Below are 25,019 nucleotides of genomic sequence, written 5' to 3' on the forward strand. Positions count from 1 at the left end.
TTTGGAGCAAAACTCTTTTGGAAAGAGATCAGCTTGCCTGGCATTTTAAAATTCACTGCTTTTACTCTGCACATTGAAAAGGAGCGTCAGCTCTCAGTTACCAAATAATTCATATGCAGTCTGCAGACATTAAAATTTGAAAAAGGAGCAGTAGAGAGCTTTGAAGCAGAATTTCCTTTTGTTAAATTAGTGAATATGACAAGGTTATGTAATATTCCTGGGGGATAAAGTGGTGCACGTCACTAACCTTTTAGATTCAAGAGACTTCATGCTTTTTATTTGCTGCTGAAAGAAGGCTTAGTACTGGATTTACTAGCAAGGTCCTCTTTCTAACTGAGGTAAATTAAGTTCCACCTAGCTTTTACATATACTTTTGTGATAAATATTGTGTATATACACAAGCTTATACCTATTTTGTTTTGTAATGTGCATTTGAACATGTGCTGTTTTATGACTTAAAGGCGTATCTGCAGTTGAGTTAATATCATGAACACTGGGTTAATAGTGCTGGAATTCCTATGGGCATGGGGGAAAAAAAGGGAGAATTCTTGCCCTACTATGCATTTACTGGATAGTGAGTATTACTTAGTCATATGCTTGCATATTTCAGTGCTCAGGTTAGCCAAATACTAGAACCAAACATCCTGATTCTCTTTTCTTGAACTCTAGTGTAAACCAGGATTTATGTGTAGAAAGAACCGAAGAGACCATGAAGTAAGGGAAGATTCAGAGGCAAATGTATACTTCATTTTCTGTAGCAGTATTTAAATGCAGGCTAAATTTTGTATCTAAGCTAGTGCATATGTAGCACCGATAGCTGAGACTGGGCATCCAACCTGAGGAATGAAGGCAAGAGGGCATGGCTGTGGGAGTAGGCCTGGTTTTGGGAGGTTTCTCCTTTCATCTGATCATCTATGAGACTGTCTGTGATAGCTTGTAAACCCTGGCTTCCTGTTAGGTTTAGCACAGTGTTGCTCTAATAAGGCAGTAGTTAATGGTTGGCCCGAGTTTTACACTAAATGTGCCAAAAATTTTTCATGAAACCTGCTTAAATTGTTAGTCGGTTGCTTGCAACAGTTTAAATAAAAACAGAACAGCAATGTATACTGCTTCAGCTTCTTTCTACTTCAAATATAAATGTATTGGTCTATACTATTAGTAAAAGGCTTTTTTTCGCAGGTTTTTCACTTAAGTTCTTCTTATTTGTGAAAGCCTTTTTCATTCTCTCAGTTATTATAAGCTTAAAATGAACATGTGTGAATGTGTGTGAATGATATTAGTTGGCAAATAAACGTCTGCTGCTGTCTGTGTTAGTTCATATACCTCCCATGTCCCTAGGGCTCAGATAATGTCTGTCTCTAAAAAAGGCATACATAATCTGCAATGAAATGAGCTGGTAACAAGGTTTGCAGAGCTTAAAGGTACACATTAAATGTGTGCTATTTTAACATTAGACCTTTTGGAAAATGTAACCTACCTATCCTGCTTGTGAGATATTACTTGTAAGTCTGCAGTTTGACTTCTTATTTCAGGGAGGAATGAACCTAATGGCCAGCCTACTACACTGACACTGTGAATTGAAGGAAATTTGAAAATATAAAAGATAGGATTGACTTTTCATATTTTCCTTGAGACATCAGCAAGTGATATTTTTTTTTTGAGCTGCTTACTTAATCTGTAGGGCAGGTATATTCTGGCAGATTGAAGGTTGGGAACTGGAGATTACTGCTAAATTGGAAAAATAGCCCCAAACCATAACCATAACCAGAAACCTCTCTCAAATACCAGTCCTTTGTTCTGAATGATTTTGCTTTTAGAAGAATGCATATTAAAGAAAGAAGGTGGGATGATGAGTGTTTCAATTATATTATCAAAATTTTATTACTTTTGTAGGGACTGAATTTTTAAGAGGATGCTGTGATGCCTGTAAAGTAAAATTGCTTGATTTCATTTACCCAGACTTTTGTTTGTACCTAGAAATAGTTTCTGGGAAACAAATGGATCAAAATTTTCAGCAGGACTTCATTGGCATGGCTGAAATGCATTTAAAAGTTGAAGGACACAATACCAATAATTTTCATTTATATAATAATAAAACCATTCCACTGCTCAGAGTATGATGACATCTGAAGATTGTGTTTTTGCTATTCTTCTTGCTGAAGGATGTTAAGGCAAGGGCAATTTTAAGATGAAAAACAGTTTTAAGTGAGAAACAGAAAAATTTCACAGCTTGTGACTGACAGAAAAGAGCTTTTAGGAACATACTACTTGTTAACTTAGTAGTTTCTTTATGCAGATTTCATTAATACAAATTATTTCTTGTCCTTACAGAAACAAAAACTAATTAGATTTTCTTACATAGCCAGTGTGCAGGTCTTCTGTAAGTGCAGGTTAGAATTAAGGTGAAACAATTACTTGTAAAATGATCAGTCTAACTGATGACACAAATTATTACTAATGGGTAAATTAGCTGCTAATGCTTTATATAAGGATGTTTTGAAATTTCTATTAAGTGATTTTCTATTAAGTACTATGTATATGTATAATAGTTTTTTAATATATTAACTGCTGGAGGGATTGTGAAAATAATAACGAATCATGAAATTTGTAATGCATCAGTACAGTATCAGACTGTGATTAAGTGCAATAATCACAGTCTTCATTTTTACCACAGTGTTCATTTTTACCTGGACAGGAATCTTCACCACCTTCACTATCATTAAATATGAACCAGTCTATGGCCTTTTTATTTAGAATATATGGCATTGTCTCCTAAGTCTGTAGAATAGAGTGACTGTTGCAAAATGGAAAATGGGGTAAATAAAGGTGTTGGTTTGGTTTGGGTTGGTTTGGTTTGGTTTGATTTGTGGGCTTTTTTCTTTCTTGGCTGGATTTTTGAGGTTTTTTGGTGGTTGTTTTTAATTGTGTTTATTTGAATTTTTACCGCATGAGAAATTTCTGAGTGTGTAATTTGACATGGGAAGAATCACTACAGAATTTTTTACTCAGAGTGAGTCCATTTGCATACTCCCTGAAAGTTTTTGCTACTAGACCAGTAAGACTATGCTAAGTGAAAATGGTATGTGTGATTGTATGTGTGCCAGACCACATTGTTTACTCTGCTGTCAGCCTACATTTCTGAGTCTGAGGTGAAAACATTTCATGGGAAAAGTTGTGATTGTCATCTTCCAACTTTTATTGGTACAAAATGAGTCTTTATAACTGAAAAAGTTACTGTAATTTTTAGGGAATCTCCTCAAATATGTGTGAATGTATTAGCAAATGAGGCATTTGAAATAAGTGTCTTTGCATTTTTAGTTTTTTCTGATGTCTTTATTTACCCTTGCTATATATGCTTACAAAGGATACAATATGATGTACTTTTTGGCAATTTTTGTTCTGACCTAGTAAAATTTTTGGTATTTCAGGCATATAATGAAGTTTAGTCCTAAACTGAATTATTTTATACTAGGAACTTTCATACACCCCAAACAGAGAAACTGGGAACAAATGTATGAGGATCTGCATCCTCTATGTGTCTTTTCCACAGTAAGTTCACATGCTGAGCTAGCTGTAGTTGGACTGCAGGCATCCTTTTACCTTTCACTTTAAAGAAGGTGAAGTCTTATCCTCATATTCGCCTTTTCATAGAGGAGTATGTCCATAAAAATGTCTCTACACAAGAATAGTTTGCAGTAGCTGTGGAAAAAAGGGGGCTGAACTTCAAAAGTATTTTGTCAGACATTTTATTTGAGTGCAGACGAGAAGTATTACAGTTCCTTAAACTGCAGCACAGGGAACAAAACAGCAACTTTAAAATGGATTATTCTATAACATGATGAAATGTGAATTAATTAATTCAATTCACTGTTTCAGAACTCTACTTAAACTTTAGAAAGTCAATGTAGAGGCGCAGAAGGGAAGAAAGAAATTTCTTATGCTCATGCCAAGATATTCAAATGTTCCAATCAAGATGAGTTATTTTAGTGTCACTTTAAAAATATATTTTATGGAGCCATAATGTGCAAAAAAACTCCACTTCTATCTGGATAGTGGTAAACCATCTCTCATTTCAGAGAGGGCCCTTGAGGGGACAGCTTGACTGTTCATTGAAGCAGCAGCCTAATTTCTGTGGGGTTAAACTCTGTAAAACAAATAAATGCAAGCTCAGTGTATTTAACGTGAGCTAGCAATAAATTCAATTTTCCCTTGTATATTAAGAGTGTAATTTGCAGTAGTTTTGTAGTTGTCACTTTGGCTTCTCAAGAGTCCCAGCAAGAAGTGCGTACCAAGTAGGAGATGGTGGGAGCCCTCAGCCTCTTGAATGCCAAAGCTTGTGGTGCTCTTCAGAAGTCCAAGTTACGGGTATCCCCCACTCTGATTTTTTTTTTCTTTTTAGCTTGACAAGGTATCAAAATTCACTACTAGTATCAATATCTGAGTAGGTACAGCTATATAAGCAAGCAAAACTTGGCTTGTTCTTGCATTTAAAAGGTAATACTGCAGCAATTTTTATGATTCTCTTAAGAAAATTTAAGTACAGAAATATGAGATGATTTTAAGTGAATTTCACTTATTTTATTTTAATTACAGTTGTGTGATTTTAACTGCATTTATTGATGTTACCAAGGAGAGTTCCAAAAGTGCTGATAGACTCTGGTATCATAGATGGTAACATATTACATCTTATTTTTTTGGAAGATTTAATTGCAGTGGAAGGTTTCCATATAGATTGTTGCTGTGCTTAATGAACTGTGTTGTGGAGAGTTTTTCTTGAACTATGCACTGCTGTTGTTAAGGGAGATCAAAAATAGTTGTCAGTTCTCAATCAAAATTGCCCTCATGTTAATAAGCACAACTGTGTGTGCAGTTTAATTGTGTTTGCTGTCAGAGTGCCTAGCAGCTTAGGTCACAATCAATGTCAAGAAACTGACAACATTAATTGTAGAGATAATTTGTGTCAAACCTTAATTAACAACTTTTATAAAGATAAAGGCAACAAATACCACTTTTCATTTTTGCTTCTGCTGGGTTATGATTTCACATACCCTTACACTGATGGTAGTTGCTTTATATGTAACAAGATGAACATTTTGATAGACTAATAAAAAGAGGGATTGCATAGTACTTACCTGTCCCCATGGCAGATAATTTTATAAATTTATTTGTGTTCTAAGAATAATTTATCTTCTCTGATATCATATGATACTTGAAAAATAACTGACTTACTTCCAATATTACATATTGGAGGAGAGTTGTGGCAATGTTTTTTTATAGAAATGTCTTACTTATGTAAAAAGAAGTTTGACCAGACAGATACATACCTTATTTTTTTTCGGCTAGATTATGGTCTAAGTGAAAAACAAAGATCAACCCAATTCCATTCTATTCTGGCCTGTGAAGCTTTTTTATTGATGTAGATAATATTAGTCACATCATACAAGAAAGTGGATTTTATATACAGCCTTAAAACCTTGTTTTCCTTGAGAAGAGTCCACAAGTTGAAAATTGCATCATTATGTACAACTGCCCTTGTTTCCTGTGTCTAATGCTATCTATGCCTCTAATGCTAGGTGGCTAATAAACAAAAGCTTTACTAATTGCTGGTTAGCAAAAGTTCACGCAGGATGGCAAAAATACTGTTGTTCAGGTAGCTGGAGCTAAGTATTCAGCCATATTTCTGCAACTCCACGATGTAGGTAATAATGCTCTGCAGAAGCCAGTATTCAGTTTTTGTAAGGAGTCATAGCAGCTATAGTCCTATAGTCCTTCACCAGATTTTGGACAGTTCTGCATAAGAAATTTCTGGAAAACTGGTTGTACACCTTAGAGCAGTTAAGTTTGGTGAAAGGTTTTTAATTTAATTTATTGCTATGTGTACTATTTGCTGCCTATGAGGTACTATTCAGAGTTACTGTGTGCTCTTGGACTTTGTCATGAAGTGTTTCTCCTTCAGTGCTTTGAGTTCTAACAGTGCATTCACAAAATGTAAAAAAAAAACCTTAAAGGTGAATGGCACTGTGTCATTTTTCACTTGGTGGCCCACAATTACAACTTGTGCCACAGAATGTCAGTATATAGATTCGAGTCTCTTTACATATCACGGTGCTGAGTTAAAACAAAAAGGGTTCAAAGAGAGCAGTTTTGTTGAAATCCAGATGCTCTTCATCAGAATATATTTTTGCCTTTTTTGTGGTCCAGACATAAGGCCTGGGAAAGGATCTCTAGTATTTTCACTTAAAGTGTGTTTTATTTGCTAAGGTTTTGGCAATTTTTGACATCAGAGAAGTTCTTTCATAATTTCCTCATGGCAGTAGTAGTACACTGTTTTGCTGGAATGTGCTCTTGCATTTTGGTTTTGGTACATTTTTGCCAGGAAAATTAGCAAAGCATAAATCTCTCTTCTGATACAATCCTTTTTGCCTGAACTCTTAATACATAATAATTTACCTCCACCATGCAAAATTACAAATGCTTTCTCCTAAATGTCACTGATTTTAATGTCTCAAAGGTGAGCTTCCTGTTTTCATGACACCCTGTGATCACAGCATCAAGTAGCTAATCGTGATATTATTCCAGTTGATTGATGAGCTCATTTTGCAACAGAAGTCAAATTGGATTTTTTATTTATAATCGTGATAAAATATAATGTGTGATCTTGCTATTCCAATGCCATCAAATTTCTGTTTTAATACAAATTTCAGTAGTAAAATCTGTAAGTACTTTCTTGACCTTTTAGGTCTTTTAAAATAATGCTTTCTCATGCAGGTGAATGCTATCACTGGAGAAACAAAGCATTTCCTTCTTTTAAATTTTGAAGTCTTGATCCGACTTTTTTAAAAATTATGTTTACTGCTTGTATTAATATAATTTTTTTTTTTTTTTCTTTCAGCACCACCAAAGTTTACAAGAACTCCCGTTGACCAGACAGGGGTTTCAGGAGGAGTTGCCTCATTCATCTGTCAAGCCACAGGAGATCCAAGACCTAAAATTGTCTGGAACAAAAAAGGAAAGAAAGTCAGCAATCAGAGATTTGAGGTATTAGGTCCATTGTTCTGTTCCTCTGAAAAACATTTTAATTCCAATTTTGTTTTTAATCTCACTTTGTGTGCTTTATTAACGGTGATTTAGCAGAATAGAATTGACTATCAGGGATAATTTGGTGGGAATACTCTAATGAAGTTTTTAATTTGGAAAACTGGTTGTGCGTAGACCCATTAAAGAGAAAACTGCTGCTGCTGTTTTCTAAGCTTGCATGGTTGAACTGAGGAGCTCTGTGGTGCCTCTGTTCAGTTTGCTGGTTCATGGAGAGCTTTTGAAGAACTTGAGTTGAGCAGTGACTGCTGTCTCCAAAGAGCAAACCATCTCCTTTTCTGACAAGGTGCATCGAGCAGGCTTAGTCTTTGGCTGCTTCTGCTGCCACAATTCCTTACCCCTTCTGATGAAAGAAATGAAAGGGGCACTGTAGTTCCTGCTGCTGAAGAGGAAAAATAAAACTTGCTTGCTTTTGATTTTTTTCTTAACAATAAATTAGGAAAAGGCTTGGAGGAAGATGTTTCTCTCCACAATCTTAAGTTAAAGGAAACAGTGAAAATAATCTGCTCAAAGGATTCTGATTTTTTGAGGGAAATAAGAAAACAAGTATTATTCCCTCTTGTAGTGGCAAGAATAATTAATGTCAAATATGGATTGACCTTTAATATGAAGTAAAAACTCAGAAAATGGGGGAAAGCTTTTAGAAGAGATATCAAAACTGGCACTAAGAGTGTGCAATTGTCTCTTAAATGTCTTCAGTGTTAGATATGAGAGTTCTGTTTTCTTGAAAGCAACTGTTCAAAGATTAAAGGTTTCTGTATAAAATGTTTGTGACATGCATTTTATGAGAAAATTATCTAACATATAGTTATTAACAACCAACTGAATATTAAAGTCCTCTATATTAATTTTTATTAGCATTTGTGAAGATCGTTTTTCCTGGCTTTCAGGTTAGATTCTTTTAGAAGAACTGCATTTTGTCTATAAACCAAATTTATTTTCTTGATTTTTGGTTCAATAAATATCTAAAGACATTGAAATTTGTTCATTACCCATTATAATTTCTGGCTTGTGTATTTACTACAGCATGAAAAACAAAATCATTAATTTAAATGTTACCTCCTAGTGCCAAAATTGTTTGCACTTTGCAGAGCATATGCAGAGCTGTAATTGGCTAGAGGGATTAACATAGAAGGTTTATCATAAATTTTACACAATTTATCCTCTTCTGTTCACAGAACTTTCACTCAAAGTGAATTCTAAACAGAGAATGATGGTGCATGTATATGTTTACTGTGTGTTATTCTGCAATATGTCATGGTATATCTCCTTAATATATTGCTTTCTTGGGATCTGTGTACCTGTTTTTAGGGAGAATAGGCAAACATAGAGTAGTTTTATTTCCATAAAACTTATTGCATGTAACTATAAAAAACACCTTAAAAATGTTTTTAAAATGCCTTTAGTGGACTGTTGAACAAACAGTATAGCCAAGTAAGATGGAGTATATTTTGAACAAATAGATGACTCTTGCCAAGTGTTTTATAATTTTTATCATGTCCGCTGAGCAGAGCAGTTACAAAGTGTGCATACCAAATCATTATTTTAAACAGCTTTTCTTGCTGTTCAAAGTAAGGCTGTTAATTCATGCCATAGAATCTTTAAATAAGAAAAGAACAACAGTAGAAATGAGATTCAAAAAATACATATAAAACATTTGGGAAACAAGAAATGTCCTGAGATTTTCAGCTGGACCAGTAAGAGATTATTTAGTTTGGTTTCTTTGACGTTAATATTTTCTATATTTCTCTCAGTTACTTAATGATGACACACATCAAAATGTTTTACCTGAACACCTGTCTTCATAAAGTAAATACAGCTGGAAACGATTCTAGTGGTCATTCTAGTGGTCCATCTTATGCACAATCTTTTCCCAAGCATTCTGGAGGTTACTTTGTTGTAATTCAATAAACTTGTACAGTCTCCTACAGGGTTTAATGAAACTTGTCATGGTTACCTGTGCCCCACATGAAACCAGAACTCTTGCTGGAACTTGATGTATGTAGCAATTGGGGAACAAATAGTTTATTTCCTCTCTCTTGACTGTTTATATATTTGAAGACTGCTGTCATTGAAATTTCTTGCTCACCAGCTAATTCTTCCAACTTATTGACAATAGCAGTGAAAGCTAGGCAGTGCTTTTGAAATTAAAATATTCAGTAAGACCTCGAGGGTCTTCTTTATTAATCTTTCAGCTTTTATTTATATTACAGATATAGACTCTGAATGAGGATTCTTTTTTTCTCCTCTTCCTGCAAATTATTTCAAATAATAGGAATTATAGAAATCTGCTTTAATTTGCTGAGAAGTCCTTTTCAGAGGAACTTAAGAAGAAACAGAAAAGGGAAAAATAAAAGTTGAAAATTACATTACTCTACCTTGTGTGCAAAAATGCTTTTATTAAAAAATATCTGTCGTAAAAAAAATAAAATCTCATCCAATAGATGGGGAAGAGTTAGGAATTAACTAGCTGTGGTATGCAGGAAAGGGGAGAACTCATTGCATGAAAAAATAAATCCCTTTTATGATACATATTTTTGAGACACCAGACTTGAAACTCAATCTCTGCAGTATTTGCTGAATCCAGTCTGCTGCAATTGTTTTCAGTGTCTGTCCAGATACATTTATTCAGCATTCAGGTTTAAACAATAGCAATTACTCTATTTTAAGTATGTCTGTTAGTATTCAGATCCTATACTTGCATTTTGTATCTATAAATTGTTAGTCCGACTGCCTAAAGACTTTAAAATTATTTTTCCCTTATAAATGTCAATTTATTGAGAATTCTAGTTATTCCTTTAATTGTGCTAACATCAGGTGGATATATTGTCTTATCTAGATTAGTTTAAGATGGCTTTACTGGAAGATCAAGAAAAATACATCCTGTGGGCTATCAAACAAAATTCAGTATCAAAAAACTCCAGGGTTCTTATCTTACTTGCACCTCTCTCAAAGCTAAGTAGAAACTGAGCGATTCCAACAATGAAAATAGCAAGATGCAGGGCATATTTACCACCATTTCTGGCCCCAGACTTTATAGCTCTCTTTTATCAACATGTACAGTGGTCTCGTAGGTTGCTTGTGTGAAAATGAGACAGAAGGACACAAAGAGATGTGCAAATAGACATATCTGTAAATCACTTTGTGCATGTATATATTGATTATTTTGTAGAGAAAAACAAGACAAAAAATCTGTCTGTCCTTTGTTTATAAGTACCATTTATCTGATGGTAGTACTGATATCTCTCAGCGATTTTTTAAATTTATTTTTAAAAAAGTAGATTTAAAGAGATTACTTCTGTTACTTAACTATTAAGAAGGTTTTTCCAGGACCAACAGAGTGTTGCAGTACTCAACAATATTTGAAGTGATTCTGGCTTCAGATCAAGAAGGAAATAAGATCTGCTCAGTGAATTTTCTCATATAAATGTTATTACTTACTGTGTGAATTTTGCAATTTTAAAACTACATCTTAGAACTTTTGCTGTACTATTTAGCCTCCTAAATGATCACTTTGTTAGATAACTTTACTTATTTTGTGGGTTAAATACAAAGCTAAACTGAGTCATCCTGTTTGGTTCAGAAATTGCAGACAGTCATTAACTTCGGAGCCAAATAAGTGAGTGAGCTGCGCTCTGTGAGTAGAGAGGGAATATAGCTGGCAGCAATTAAAATGAATGTAACTGTCACTTGAAGGTAAAGTACTTTAGCTGAGAGAATTGAGAAGCATTGGTGGTGAACTTCAGAATAAGAGAGCATTAAGTCTCAGACTTTTTTCTTAGAGCCCTTGTTTGCTGGCTTGGTTTTTTTGGGTTTTTTTTTCATTTGTTCATTTGGTTTTTGTCCTGTATTTCTTGAAGCTATATTAAAATGGCCACTGAGTACTCACTGATAAACAATGTATGTTCCACTTAAACATTTTCCCATATGACTGGAATTTGTCCTGCAACATAAATTTGAGAAACAAACCCGTCTTTGGTGACTTGAATACCAACAGGCCACTGTTCATGAACAGATTAGCTGAGGGATAGGTATTTGTAACAACATCTGTGACAGCTTTTGTTTCCTTTTATAGGTAATAGAGTTTGATGATGGATCTGGATCAGTTCTCAGAATACAGCCGCTGCGCACACCCCGAGATGAAGCTATTTATGAATGTGTGGCTTCCAACAGTGTTGGCGAAATAAGTGTGTCCACGAGACTCACTGTTTTACGCGGTAAGTTCTTTCTAAACATGACCCATTCACTTCATAGAGCTTAAAGACCTGCATTGTTATAAAGCAGAGGATCCTCTCTGGCAGAGGTAAATGCAGTTCTTTATAAATGGACTTCGCTGTAGTCCCAATGCTATTCATTATAAACTTTAAAAAAAAATCCTCAACTCCTGTGTTTGTGACTTTTGACCATAAAATGGTAATGTGAGAATGTACGGTGTGACAGAATAGACTGAAGAAAAGAAGAAATAAGTGAAATAGGAGTGCCACACATAACAGGTTATCAATTACTACTCAAGCCAACCACTTTATGAATGCACTTGATTCACATTTTAATGCTGCCCTGGGTACCTTAGCTTTGTTCAATCAGCATTTACACAGAAATTTGCTCTATTAACAGTGACCTTGAAAAGTTGCTTGAACAGTTTTTAGATGAGGTTAAGTTGCTGCAGAATTTCTCCCACAAGAAGCAATCATAAAAAAGGTGAAAGCTTCTTCCATTTCAGATATATGTCACCTGAACTGTATTACTTCAATAAGAATTTTTTGAAAACAGTATTCAATTTTTTCAGCTCCATCAGTGGCGAGGATATTAATGTACTGCCAAGCCAACTGTCTAGATAATACTCAGGGAAGAAAATACTAGTAGTCAAATTACCTGAACATTTTGTTTTGTCATCTGGAAATGAATAGACGCTAGATTTGGAGACTCTTCATGAAATAGCACACTCTTCAGTTTGCAGGGCTGGCTTTATGACTGAAAATTACTGTCTTGTATTTTAATATTACATGGCATTACAAGGTTTGCGAAATTACTAGGTGACTGTTTACAGGAATTGAAGATGATTAAACAGCTTTACAGAAATTTAGAGGAAACAGAATTTAGAGGAAAATTTGTGTAATTACAATATGTTTTTTCCTTGATCCTCTATCCCAAGCACTGTAGGGTGACAGGAAGATTTCTTTTTTTGTGTTATTCTCCATAGTTCAATTTTTACTAGAAAAAAAAAAGTTTCTATAGTTTTATTAGCTATTTTAATCATTGCAGACAGTTCTGACATTAATGTTGGAGACAGCTAGCAACACTATCTGTGTATATATCAAAAGGACATACTTTTTTTTTCTTAGAGGAAGTCTGGTGTAAGGCAACTTTTTCAGTATTTAAAATCCTTACCTCTAATGCCATGTTTGTTCCTTATATTATCTTTTAAAAATTCTTCCCAGTTACGCCAATGAAAACAGGAAGATTGATCAATTGATGTTTAACAGCACCGTGGACCTGTTCTTAACTCCCTTAGATAAGGTTTTATTAACTGATAGGAGGACTTCTTATGTACAGTTTCCACATTGTTGAAAATAAACATAAAATGACATTTTATATTCCATTAGAAATTTTGCAAACTAAAGAAGATTGGGAGGAGGAGCAAGGAAAAACAAAAAACAGTATGAAAACTCAGGTGGAAATAATATTCTTTGTCTTCATAATTTCTTGTAATACATTTACATGACTACTGGTCATGAAATGTGCATGCATGTGTTTTGAAAGAGAGTGCTCTAAACCGAAGTTCTCATTTTGGCTTTTGTAGAGAAGCAACAGCCTTCATATCTCTCTACCAAGAACCACAGCAATTGCAAAAGATAGAGGGGCATCTGAGTGTCAAAACTGACTGACTGTACAATGTGGTCTGTTTCTTTATGAGTCCTATTGATTCTTAATCATTTTTTTTGTAACACATATGTAGCTTTGCTGCCTATTTTTTGCTTGATAGTAAGAGCAATAATAGTGGCTCAGTGCCTAATTCTGACAACACACTAGTATTGCATCCTCTTTTAAAAGCAATACATAATGATATGCATATGCAAATGACTAATGAAAAAATCTTATTGGTTTGAAGTTAAAATTAAAATAAATTTCAATTTTAATTAATTTTTTAATTAAGACCACTGACATATAAAGATTGAGAATTTTATCCATTATCAGAATACGTATGGCTTTTGCAACTGCGGAAATATATTTGCCCCACGAGTAGATTTATGGATTTAATCTGAAACTGGGAACATACAAGAACTCATGAACATACTGTGACCATGGATTTAGATAAAGGGGTAACGTCATAGAAAGCAAGGAGCCTGCAGAGAAAAAGGGCATTATTAAGAAGTTTTGATAGGGTTAAAATTTGAATTGCTGAACCTACAATGGGTTGCTGTATTACTTCCCAAGACATGGCATAATTCAGTGCTAAGGGCATTAGCCTGGAAGATAATTCTATTATTGCAAAGCCTCTACTTTGCAAACTTACACAAATCTTAACCTTGTACAGTCTGCAACAGTAGAAAGCTGTTGTTTTGGAAAAACACTCCATTTTTTTTGGGAAAGAGTGCCTCTGCCTCACATAGCTGCAGTAGGAATAAATATATACTATAGATGTCAACAACTAGATTTAATGAAATACAAGACAGAGTAGAGTGAGTTGGAGCTGTGGTTGCTTATGCTTTACTCATCCCTGTGGTATGTATGCGACTCTGGAGTACATAGGTTATATAGCCTGTATAACTTTCATATGTTCTTTTAATTGTACTGCAATGGTTCTGTCACAGACCCAGCTTGTCATTTGTGCTTCTTGCGAGATGTCACCCAGAGATGGAAGTCAGATTTTACTCACAATTCATCCTACAAGTATTGCAACCCTAATATGGAATGTCAGTGAAATCAGGGTAATTCCAGGAGCAGAAGTGTCTACCTACATCCATTTTGTTTGATCATTTCTTTCACAAATCCCAGGTTGAATACTGCAAATAATTTACGCAGCATGGAACAGCAACATTTTTTCTGATATGTCTGTGTCTTTACAGCTAAATTTATCCATTTTTCTCTGTGGCCATGTAGAGTAACTAGTTCCATGCATTACAGATGCTACCATGTTTTGTTAGGTTTCCTATACTATGACCAATTCTTAGTATTTGGGTCTCAAAGAACTACGAATATAAATAAATTTTTAGCTTCTAGGTTTTAGAAATTTACAGTGTGAGAAACAGGAACGGCAGAAAAGGCATCTACAGATGAGAACATTTCAAGGCCTTACCAGAGACAAAATATTGGATCCTTTTTTCTGTTACTAGAATGAATCAGGAAACATTCCAGGCTAAACTTGCACTTGTTAGGCTGAATATTGTGAGAGTTTGGACCAAGTATGGATGTCTGAGATAACTGGAAACTGCTTTTGATTTTCTGTATATAAAGAAGCTGGCTGCTTTCCATGACAGATTCACCCATATGAAAACGTTGAATTTGAAGGGAAACATGGCTTGAAAAGAGAAGTCTGAAAGTTGACTGTTGGAGACAGGCCGACAAGAGGAGTCAATACAATTTATTTTGGAGGTTTCTGTTTTGGATGTTTATGCTGAGAACCATAAGAATGGAACAGTGCTTTGATTTTTTTATTTACTGGTGCTTAATACACATGCCTTTCTACTCAAGAATGTCAGTGTCCTGGGGAGCATTAGAAGGAGCATTGCCAGTAGGTTGAGGGAGGTGATCCTCCCCCTCTACTCAGCCCTAGTGAGACCACATTGGGAGTTCTGTGTCCACTTCTGGACTCCTCAGTAAAAGAGAGATGTGGAGCTCCTGGAGCAAGTCCAGCAAAGGTCTACAAAAATGATGGGGGGACTTGAGCATCTCTTTTGTGAGGAAAAACTTAGGGAAATTGTCATGTGTAACCTGGAGAAGAGACAGCAGAGAGGAGATCTTATCAATGTCTATAAGTAAGTGAAAGGAAAGTGCAAAGAAGATGGACCAGGCTCTTCTCAGTTATGCCAAGCAAAAGGACAAGAGGCAACAGGAAGAAAAACTGATGGACAGGAAGGTCCATCTGAATATTAGGAAGAACTGCTTTAGTGTGGAGGTAATTGTGCACTGCAGCAGATTGCCCAGAGAGGTTGTGGACTCTCCCTCCCTGAGGATATTCAGGAGCTGTCTGGATGCAATGCCATGCAATGTGCTCTCAGTTGACCATGTTTGAGCAGGGAGGTTAGACCAGATGATCCCACTGCTGCGCCTTTCAACCCTCCCTGTGTTGTGATCCATGTGTAAGCAATAAAAAGCAACAAGGTTGCTTTCTAAAAAGCAACAGTGGGATCTTCCTGTACTCCCCAGACATCAGAGATGAAATAACTTTCCTTTTGCTGTCCATTCATTTCACGTTAAAGCCACCTAAATCTGTTTTTAGGTCTTGCAAATGGTGGATATCAAACATTTTCCCTAGCTTGAGAACAAGAGTTCTAAGGTGTCATATATAAGACTATAAATTGTTCAGGAAGAAGGAATAGGTGCTTTCTTCTAGTAAAGAAACCAGCAGCAATTCTATTCAGTTAATTTTCAGGAATTGCGGTTTTCATTTTTAAAAAAAAATTATGGTTATTTCTTTATAAAGTTTTTTCAAGACCGTGAGGGCATGAAGAAGCCTTAGCTTCAACTGCTAGGCATATGAGTAAAGCACAGAAGTGTGCAGGTTTTAAGTAAAAATGTGGAGCGCATTACATATATTCTAATACTTCCTCTGTTTGCTCTGTTTTTCTTATTTTCTGGAAAGTAAAGAGAGAGACTGCAAAAGGGAATTTATGCAGAAGGCAGTTTGTTTGTCTTGACCCATAATTTTCTCTTGCTCTTGTTGATTTTGTTAATACTCTGCATTACAAAAATACTGATAAACAGCATTTGTGTATCACAGGCAGTATATAAGCCTGAAAGAAGTACAATTTCAGTGGAAAGTGCCTAGGGTGGTTATTCCTTTTTATATTATTAGAAAACTGATTGATTCAATGTCAAACATTCACTGCTGCATTAAAGTGAAATTAAAAAAAAAGATAAATATTTACTGTATAGTGTTTCCCTGTCCATTGATACCCACAGATATTGAGGCAATTGTGAGAGATTTTTATGAGGCTCTCAGAAGTGCACAACATTTCTACATTAAGACAGAAAACAGCACCAAATCTAGACAAAAGCAACCAACCAAACAAAAAAGACCCCAAAACTATTCCAAATCAGAGATGATAAATCCAAGGTATTACAGCTTTTGTTTCTGCTGCTAGCAATAGATGCAATGATAATAGAAGCTCATTTCTGTATTTTCACTTTACCTGGTAGTACTGAAATGAGAAGGAGCTATTATGAAGTAACGTGTCATCTGGGACAGCTATCTTAGAGGGCACAGAAATTAGACAAATGGAGTGGCAGGGCTGTAGTGGGAAAATGTGGAGTGGGATATCTCTCATTTCTAGACAAATGGGAGGAAGGACTGTACATATTCTGGATATTAGCTGCACAGTAGGAGAAATTTTGTGTGTTTCAGCTGGAACTGTATAAATTATGTACACCAGTGTTTGTCTGAAACTGTTTGCTGTATAGTCACAGTGATTAATGCCAGGTGGTTGCTAGTAGGACAGTCTTTTGAAAGTGGAATGAAGAGAAATAAGGCAACTAAGAAAATACCTGTGCATGAGCTTAATACACTGGAAAGACATTTATCTCAATCATATATTGCATAATAAGGCTTTTGAAGAGCCAAAGGAGTATCATTCTGCAAAACTTCCTAAACTTTCAGTGGTGGTGCTATGTGTAGCACTTTGTGACCCGAGCTAGTGTGTTCATTACAGTCCTATTTTTATTAAGCCTCTTTTTGAAGAGGAATGTTGTTGTTCCTGCTGAGAAAATGCTACTTTACAGTTTATGTTGTAAAGCCTCTCCTGGGTAGCAGTGCAGGGAGGATTAAAAAACTAAACACCACTGCTTGAAAATCACAACATAGGATTTTGTGAAAGAGTGAAACAAAAGGAGAGGTAGCCAATACAACCCAGTCAATACAATAGCATGCAGATTTCTTGGAATGGCTTATGAAATAGTACTGACTTAGAAATGCTTGTCTGTAATATTATAAACTAATTTGAAATATTTTCTTTGGATATGCAAATGGTATGTTTGGCAAATAAATATTAACCTTCCATGCAGTACAATTTTAAATACTTAATAATTTACTGATCTTTATAAAAATGAAGTGTTGACATTTAACTAGTTGCCAGAAAAGGATACAAAAGAGTAATGAAATACACATCTCACATCCCATAGCTGAGTTCAAAGATACTGTATGTTTCAGTTCTGTTAATTGCAAGCATGGACATGGCAGTGGTTTAGGAAGTACTGTGTCTTATAAATTCTGAAAAAAATCAGTAAACATACAAAGGTCTATCACTGTAAATACATGATTCAGGGTATTGAGTTCAGATTTTAGGTATATGCACTTAGGTGTGCTGATTTAAGAGGTCTTATTGTTGACTTTTGTGCCGTTCCTCAAAAAACGTTGTAATAATTTAATATTTATGAAAATCATTGAATAACTCCTGTAAGTATTGTAAGAAGTTTCTGGCAAGTGCCTCACCTAGTGTTTTTTATGGTTAGTACTTTTCAAAATATTTCCACTCATATTTCTATATGCAAAATTTATCAAATACATTTTTTTCAATCGGGGAATATTTTGGTTTCTTTTTTTCCATAGTTTGAATTTTACAAATTTTCCCTTCTCTTGCACAACATTATTTTATAGGTAATCCACTACGTCATGAATTTAAAGCTGTACATTAGAAAGCTTTTTTCAAGATTTAGAGATGTCACTTTAGAAAATTAGAGAAACAGCAGTCCCAGATTTCTTTAACATTGTAAATTCCTGCAGTCGAAACTTTCAGAGATCAGTTACTTTGGAAAATCAAGATTAGGCTGATGTAAGATCTTTAAAGATGTAATTAGAAGGTATCTGTAGAAACCAGATTTTTTTGAGAAATCTCTCCTAACTTTTTCCCTACATTTTTTACTGGTGAAATTTAATTCGTCTCTGTATCATCCTGCATATTCTTTTAAGATGATTGATTGCTCAGTTATATTTGCTAGATCAACTTACATGGAGAGTTTTCCTGCTGCCTGTTACCACCTATCATGTCTTTGCAAAGGTCTATTTTACCTACTTCTAATTCTCAATGAATTTCACATGTCACTGACTTTGATCTAGCCAAATTTCTGTTTTACATAAAAGACTGTAAAGTTAAGCAATTCATCAATTCATATTTGGGCATAGGATTAGTTTTATTTTATGAAGTATTGGCAGTAACACAAAATCATTTATGCCATACCTTTTTACAGCAGTTTGATGTTCCTAAGAGACAAACATTGTCTTCAAATCAGTAATATGGCCAGACTGTATTGTATTTGTAGTTATTGTGTATATCCATGAAAGAAAATAAACTTGTGGATGAAGATTCCTAAAAGGATGTCTCACACTTGTGATCTAAGAAGAGAAACTGAAATTATGTTGGACAAAAGCAGAGCAGCTCTGTTTAGCTTGAAAGAGTTCTTGGTTGACAGTTTTGGCTAAGAATGTACACCTGTTAAATAGTTTCAGACAACTCAGCTAGGACACTTTCAGACACTTTCAGCTAAGTGACTAATTTTAGCATGACCCCCATTTAGGTATTCCCATTCTGCTATCTAATGACTGCATGTAGAATTATAGGCATTTTTCATAGCCACAGTGAGTATATGCTGGGTGCTTGTAAAATGCAAATTAAGCCATGTTGAGTGTATAAATTTTAAAACATGTTTGTTTTATACTTTTTTTCCCCATTCGTTGATACCTATGATGATTCAATCCTTTTTCACAGATGGCCATCCTTACATCATCAGAAATCTGTCACAAACAAATGATAGTAAGAACAATGCAAAACGAAATATAAGGGGGAGGAGTAATATTTCTCCTACCTACAGAATCAGTATCAGGTGATGTAAAATCAGAACTAAAACACAAAATATCCTAACATTAGAACCGTGATCTGCTATATACAATAAGGAACCATTTTGATCTGGTTCTGTAAAGACCCAGATAGAAGCAGCATATGAATGTGATATTAAAAATTATCTTTACAAGAGAAGGTGGAGCTTTGTGTTAAAGTGTTAGCTTTTCTGAAAAAGGAAAGTGAGGCAGGAGGAAGGGTATACTTCTGTGTGATAATTTTGGTATTTTTTAGTGCTATGTGTCTTTTTTTTATACAAATAATACTAAATTTCTTCTATTTTCTGCCTGGATGTAATATAGTTCAATTTAAATAAAACTGTCATTCAAATTTGCATTGTGGTTCTTTTTATCTACTTAGAAAATAGAGGGCCATTTGTCTTTTTTAATTAGTTAAAAGAAAAAGTGCAAAATATTTTTTGATACACCAAGAATTCTTCGAATACAATCACTTTTCCTGGGTTTAGTAGTTACGCATGAATTAAAGGCCTTTGTCCTTGTGTAGAGTGCTGTTGGCTCAGTATCAGGTGTTGAGATTGTGCAGGTTTTCATTGCTCAGTGGCCTAAACCCTCTCTCTCAAGTGAAGCCAATGAAATAATCAAATCCAATGCAGTTAATCAAATGCCATGTTGCCTGTTGTTCGTATAATCTGTGGCCTCAATTTCGGATGCATTTTATACATCTGTATGTCCACTCACTTAACAAAATATTGTAATATTAATTAGTAATGTAATTGTTAAAGTTGCACAGAGTGTAAAATTTATAAAAGAATTATATGGATTTTTTTCCTGTCTTTATTTCATATTGATTTAAAAATACAATTCTAGGAATTTTCTGTTTAAGGAGATGATATGGTGATTAGTTGCTCAACCCCTGACAGTGTCATCATATCTGTAAGGAACCCAGTGGTATTAGCAGCTTGATAGTTTCAATTTAATTGTTATCACAGCAAATCTTCACATGAGATGTCTAATATCATGTAATAAAACCAAGGCAATTACTAGAAAAAGGCATATATTCATACAGTAGGCTTCTCTGCATTTTTCCAGGCTAGCCATTTCTGTGAGCACTCATGTCTTATCAAGTGTACAGTTAGGGTGACAGAAATGTTTGCTGAAATGTAGGATGTGTTTGACACTAGTGTACTGAGGTGACAGTAAGATTAAATACATTTTAATGTAATAAGTGCTAATCTTCAAATACAGAAAAAGCCCAGTTAGAATGCTTTTTCACATATATATGAAAAATTAATTTAGAAATTAGAGAAAGCTTTGGCTTGCTTAGCCTGGCAATAGGTATTAAAATAGTATTTATTACTGTAATTCCTAAGTTTTCAAGGATTTGACATAGGAAGAAGAAATAAAATGAAGAGCACATACTAAAATATTCAAGTATTTTTGGCAAACATACAGACATCAAGGAAGGTGACATTCAATAGACCTTGACAAAATAAAAATATTCTGTTTATTAGGACTAGAATTGAAACAGTTCTGAAGCAGTGACTTTCAGTTGATTCTGCAAAGGAAAAGAGGCTTTGTTGCATTAGTGTGGCAGGAGGTTGCAAGAACTGTGATTTAAGTGGCTCTAGGATATAAAATCCTGGTATAATGTATATAACTTCAAGTATTTTCAGTGCTTGCTTTGAACTGATGTAAAGTGCTGTACCTGGTTTACTGCTGTTCTATTTAACCTCATAGCAAGATGCAGTTCTTGCTACTGGATGCAGTACTTGCCTGTCAGTAGCAAATTAAATTTCTTCACTTAAAAATGAATAAAACATGCAAAATTGTGTCTTATGTCCATAGTAATTTAAACTATTCTATTTAAATGATATACTGTTACAAAGAATCTACTCTGAGGTAAGATGTTAGATAGTAATAGTAGCATTTGAGCACTTTTGTGTATATTCAATGCATCTTGTGACCTAAAGTCAGTGCATGCTTAATATGACAACAACAAAACAGAATAATGAAGAAATTCTTCAGGTGGAAACACTTCAGCAAACTTTTCAGTCAAATACAGTCAAAAAGCACTGGTTAGAGCCAGGTGTTTCATTAGGGCATTTAGTGAACCTGAATCTTGGCTTATGATACAGGTCTTTGTGACATTTACATATTTCAGGGTATATTAACAATGAATATGCAAACTAGTGTTATTACCTGAATTATTTTTATTATCGTTACTACATGACCCCTTTGCATTATCTGCCAAAGGTCGTGGGAGTCTGAAAAGGTCCCTGCTGACTGGAAACTAGCCTATATTATTCAATTTACATAGAGGGTGTGCAGGGAGACCCAGGAAACTACAAATGTTCTAGCCTCAGTTCCTGGAGAAAATTATACTGAGTGCTTCTGAAAGGCATTTAAAGAACAGTGCAATTAACATTGGTTCACAAGTGGGATTCACAAAGGCCCTGTTTACCTAATTCAGTGTTGATCTATGATATCCTCCAAGTGGATAAAGAGAAGGTGGTGGATGGGGCTTTTCTGGATTTTAGTAAGGCTGTCCCTCACAGCATCCTTCTGTAAAAAGTTGTCCAGTTGTGGGATGAGAGGGTTCACAATGCTGTGGGTGAATGTCAGAGCTGAAAGGATTGTGATGAGTGGGGCTATATCTGGCTGGCAGCCACTTACTAGGGGTGTTCCACATAGATATCTTTAAGGGTCACTCCTGTTCAAAATATTTATTCATTATCTGTATATAGGAGAATGCACCATTTTGTATCAGCAAGTTTGCTGATTGATACAAAACTGGGAGTTGCTGTTGACTCTTGAAGAGTGATCTTGCAGATCTTTCTAGATGGACTAAAACACTAGACAAAGATTTAGGAGACAAGATTTAAGTTTATATGCCAAATTCTTCACCTAGAGCACAAGATCACACTGGGGGAGGTGTGACTGGATAGCAGCTTTTCAGACAGGGATCTGGGGCTGTTGGTTGATGCCTTGAGTCTGCGCTGTCAGCCAGGAGGGCAGATTGCATCCTGGGGTACATCAGACACAGCATCACCAGCCAAGCCAAAGAGGTGATTGTCCCACTGCACTCAGCATTAGTGTGGCCTAACCCTGAGTGCCGGGGGCAGTGCTGGGCCCCACAATTTATAAAAGATATGAAGGTCCTTGAATGCATTCAGAGCCCGGCAACAAAGCTGGGGGAAGGACTTAAAGCCTTGTCCTCTGAGGAGCACCTAAGGACTTTTGGCAGCCATAGTTTAGAGAAAAGGAGGCTAAGTAAGCCTTTACTGCTCTTTGCAGCTTTCCAAGGTGAGGAAGCAAGCGGGAGATGTGGATGTATTTCTAATATCTAGTGAAAAGATGCATGGGAATGGTTCTAAGTGGCATCAAAGGAGATGCAGCCTGAACTGAACCTCAGAAAGTATTTCTTTAACAAGACAGTGGAACAGGCTTCCTAGAGAGGTGCCTGAAGCCTGTCAGTGTTTATGAGGCATTTGGATAAAGCCATTAATAGTTGCTTTAGCTTTCAGTCAGCCCTGAAATGGTTGGGCAGTTGGATCTTTGGACATCACTTCCAAATGAAATATTTTATTCTATTCTTAATTACAATATTTACTTATTATATAATATTAAATTACAATAAATATTCCTTATTTGACATCAGTTAGAACAAAGATTATTTTAAGAAGAATGCTAAAAATTTTAGCTACACAAATCCCTTGGTTTTCAACTTCAGCACAAGTTCTTCTTCTGAACATAAAATCATCTTTTTCTTTCTATGCTCATTCATATTCCCAGCCTTTCAAAAAAACTATTGTAACATTATAGCCATATTTTTGTATCCTGTCTAACTCAGCTAAGTCCAGTTCTTCATTACAGGGAATATTCTTGTGAAGAAATCCATTTTTTATGATCACTGCTATGAATAGCAGTTAAAAAGTACTGGGTTTTTTAATTCAGTGCGCCTAGCTTAGTACCAAGCTCAAAAGCTCATCTTAGTTAGCTCCCATACATTCCATTGTTTCACCTGTTGCACTGTTATGTTTTCACTAGGCCTGTAATTTATTTTCATAAAGTATATCATCTTAAATGGCATTATCAGCCAAGCTGCTAAGATAAACAAATCTGTATAGACAACCTCTATCATAATGTTCACACAGAGATTTATTTGGGTTTTGGCTGTATAGATAAGGAAGTAGGCTATCTGGGAAACCCTCTTCATTATACCTGCCGCAAAATGACTTTCAAAGAAAGCAAATTGAGAGGCTGAAAAGTTGCCAGGTCTTTTTTTTTTTTTTTTTTTTTTTTGCAAAATGCTGCTGTCACTTGGAACTTGATTAATGGCAAGAAGATGAAGCCAAGTGCAGAAAAGCCATTAGTAAGCCCAAAAGCAATCATTTTTTGTTGTGGTGTGTTACATATAGCAGACAGAGGTTTGAATTGAGAATATGTTCAAGTCAGTGAAAAAAAGGTCGTCTTCTCTGGACTTTAAATCTGTCAAAACTTGAGTTTGGTCATTAGTTGCAAAATGTCAAAACCACAAAAGCAAGGAGAAAACCTTCTAATTTCATTAACATTTATCAAACCTGGAAACCTAAATTTAATTTTACTGGTAGTTCCTGTGATGGTACTGAGTGCTTTTTGTTTCTAAGGATACTTAAATGCATCAAAAAACTGCTTATCGGGATATTTTTTGTTGAAGTCTTGAAACAGAAAGGGAGAGTGATATTTGTTTTTTAGTGAGTTGTTTAAATCTAAATGACTGTGTAAGTAGATATTCTTATATGTGGCCTCATTTTCACATGAACGCACTATTCTGAATGTACCATTTGGTTCCGGCAAGGTCTTCCAGGATATTTGGAGTTGCAGATTTTACATGGTTTTGGCACTAATACTGGCTGCTAACTCTCAAGAGATGATTTTAAAAAATAGATTAATTTTTAAAATAAATGGTACATACAGTTGAAACTGCTCCCCTTGTGAAAAGATAGGAAATTATGCATCTGTGTCTATTGCAGTTTTTTTCTTATGAGTGAGTCAAATAAATAAGGTGGTATTTATAATGAGTGTCATTTATTCACAAAATCAGAGAATATGCTGATTTGAAAGGAACCCATCAGGATCAGAGAGTCCAACTTTTGCCCTACACAGGACAGCTCTGAGAGTCATGCCTTGTGCCAGAGAGAACCCGTTGAACTCTGTCAGGCCGGTGCAGTGACCACATCCCTGGGGAGCTGTTCCAGTGCCTCTGGGTGAAAAATCCTGATATCCAACCCAAACTGCTTCTGACACAGCTCCAGGCCATTCCCTCTGGTTCTGTCACTGTCACCACAGGGAAGAGATCAGTGCCTGCCCCTCCTCCTCCCCTCATTAGGAAGTTGCTGACTATAATGAGGTCCCAACAGTAAGACCTCAGCCACTCTTATAAGGCTTCCTCTTCAAACCCTTTACCATCCTTGTGGTCTTCCTTTGGCCACTAATAGCATAAAAAATTTCATATATTATGTTGCCTAAAACTGCCCCAGCACTTGAGGTGAGGCTGTCCCAGCTCAGAGCAGAGCAGAACAATCCCCTCCCTTGCCCAGCTGTGATGCTGTGCCTGGTGCCCCCCAGGACAAGGCTGGACCTCCTGGTGCCAGGGCACTGCTGACTCATCTTAGCTTTCTGTTGACTGGGATATCCAGCTCCTTTTCCACAGTGTTGCTCTCCAGCCTCTCATTCCCCAATCTGTCTGTACGTCCAGGCTTGTCCCATACCAGATGCAGAATCTGTAACTTTCCCCTTTTTCAACTTCATATGGTTGTTGATTGTTTATCTTTCTCATTTGTAGAGATCTTTCTGCAGGACCTCTCTGCCCACAAGGGAGTCAGCAGCTGCTCTCAATTTAGTGGTGTTGGCAAACTTACTTAGTCTTCTTTCC

General features: G+C 35.6%; 1 protein-coding gene across 48 annotated transcripts in view; it reads left to right on the forward strand.

Annotated features, from left to right (window-relative positions):
- PTPRD (protein tyrosine phosphatase receptor type D) overlaps window positions 1-25,019 on the forward strand; it is a 1,163,353-nt gene that overhangs the window by 933,169 nt on the left and 205,165 nt on the right. For all 48 annotated transcript variants that reach the window (XM_077171994.1, XM_077171996.1, XM_077171995.1 and 45 more), the window contains 2 exons: window positions 6,893-7,038; window positions 11,171-11,312. In XM_077171994.1, the coding sequence (XP_077028109.1) occupies window positions 6,893-7,038; window positions 11,171-11,312 (288 nt within the window). The remainder of the gene's footprint in view (window positions 1-6,892; window positions 7,039-11,170; window positions 11,313-25,019) is intronic.

The sequence above is a fragment of the Agelaius phoeniceus genome, chromosome Z (assembly GCF_051311805.1).
Source record: "Agelaius phoeniceus isolate bAgePho1 chromosome Z, bAgePho1.hap1, whole genome shotgun sequence".
Taxonomy (NCBI): Eukaryota; Metazoa; Chordata; class Aves; order Passeriformes; family Icteridae; genus Agelaius; species Agelaius phoeniceus.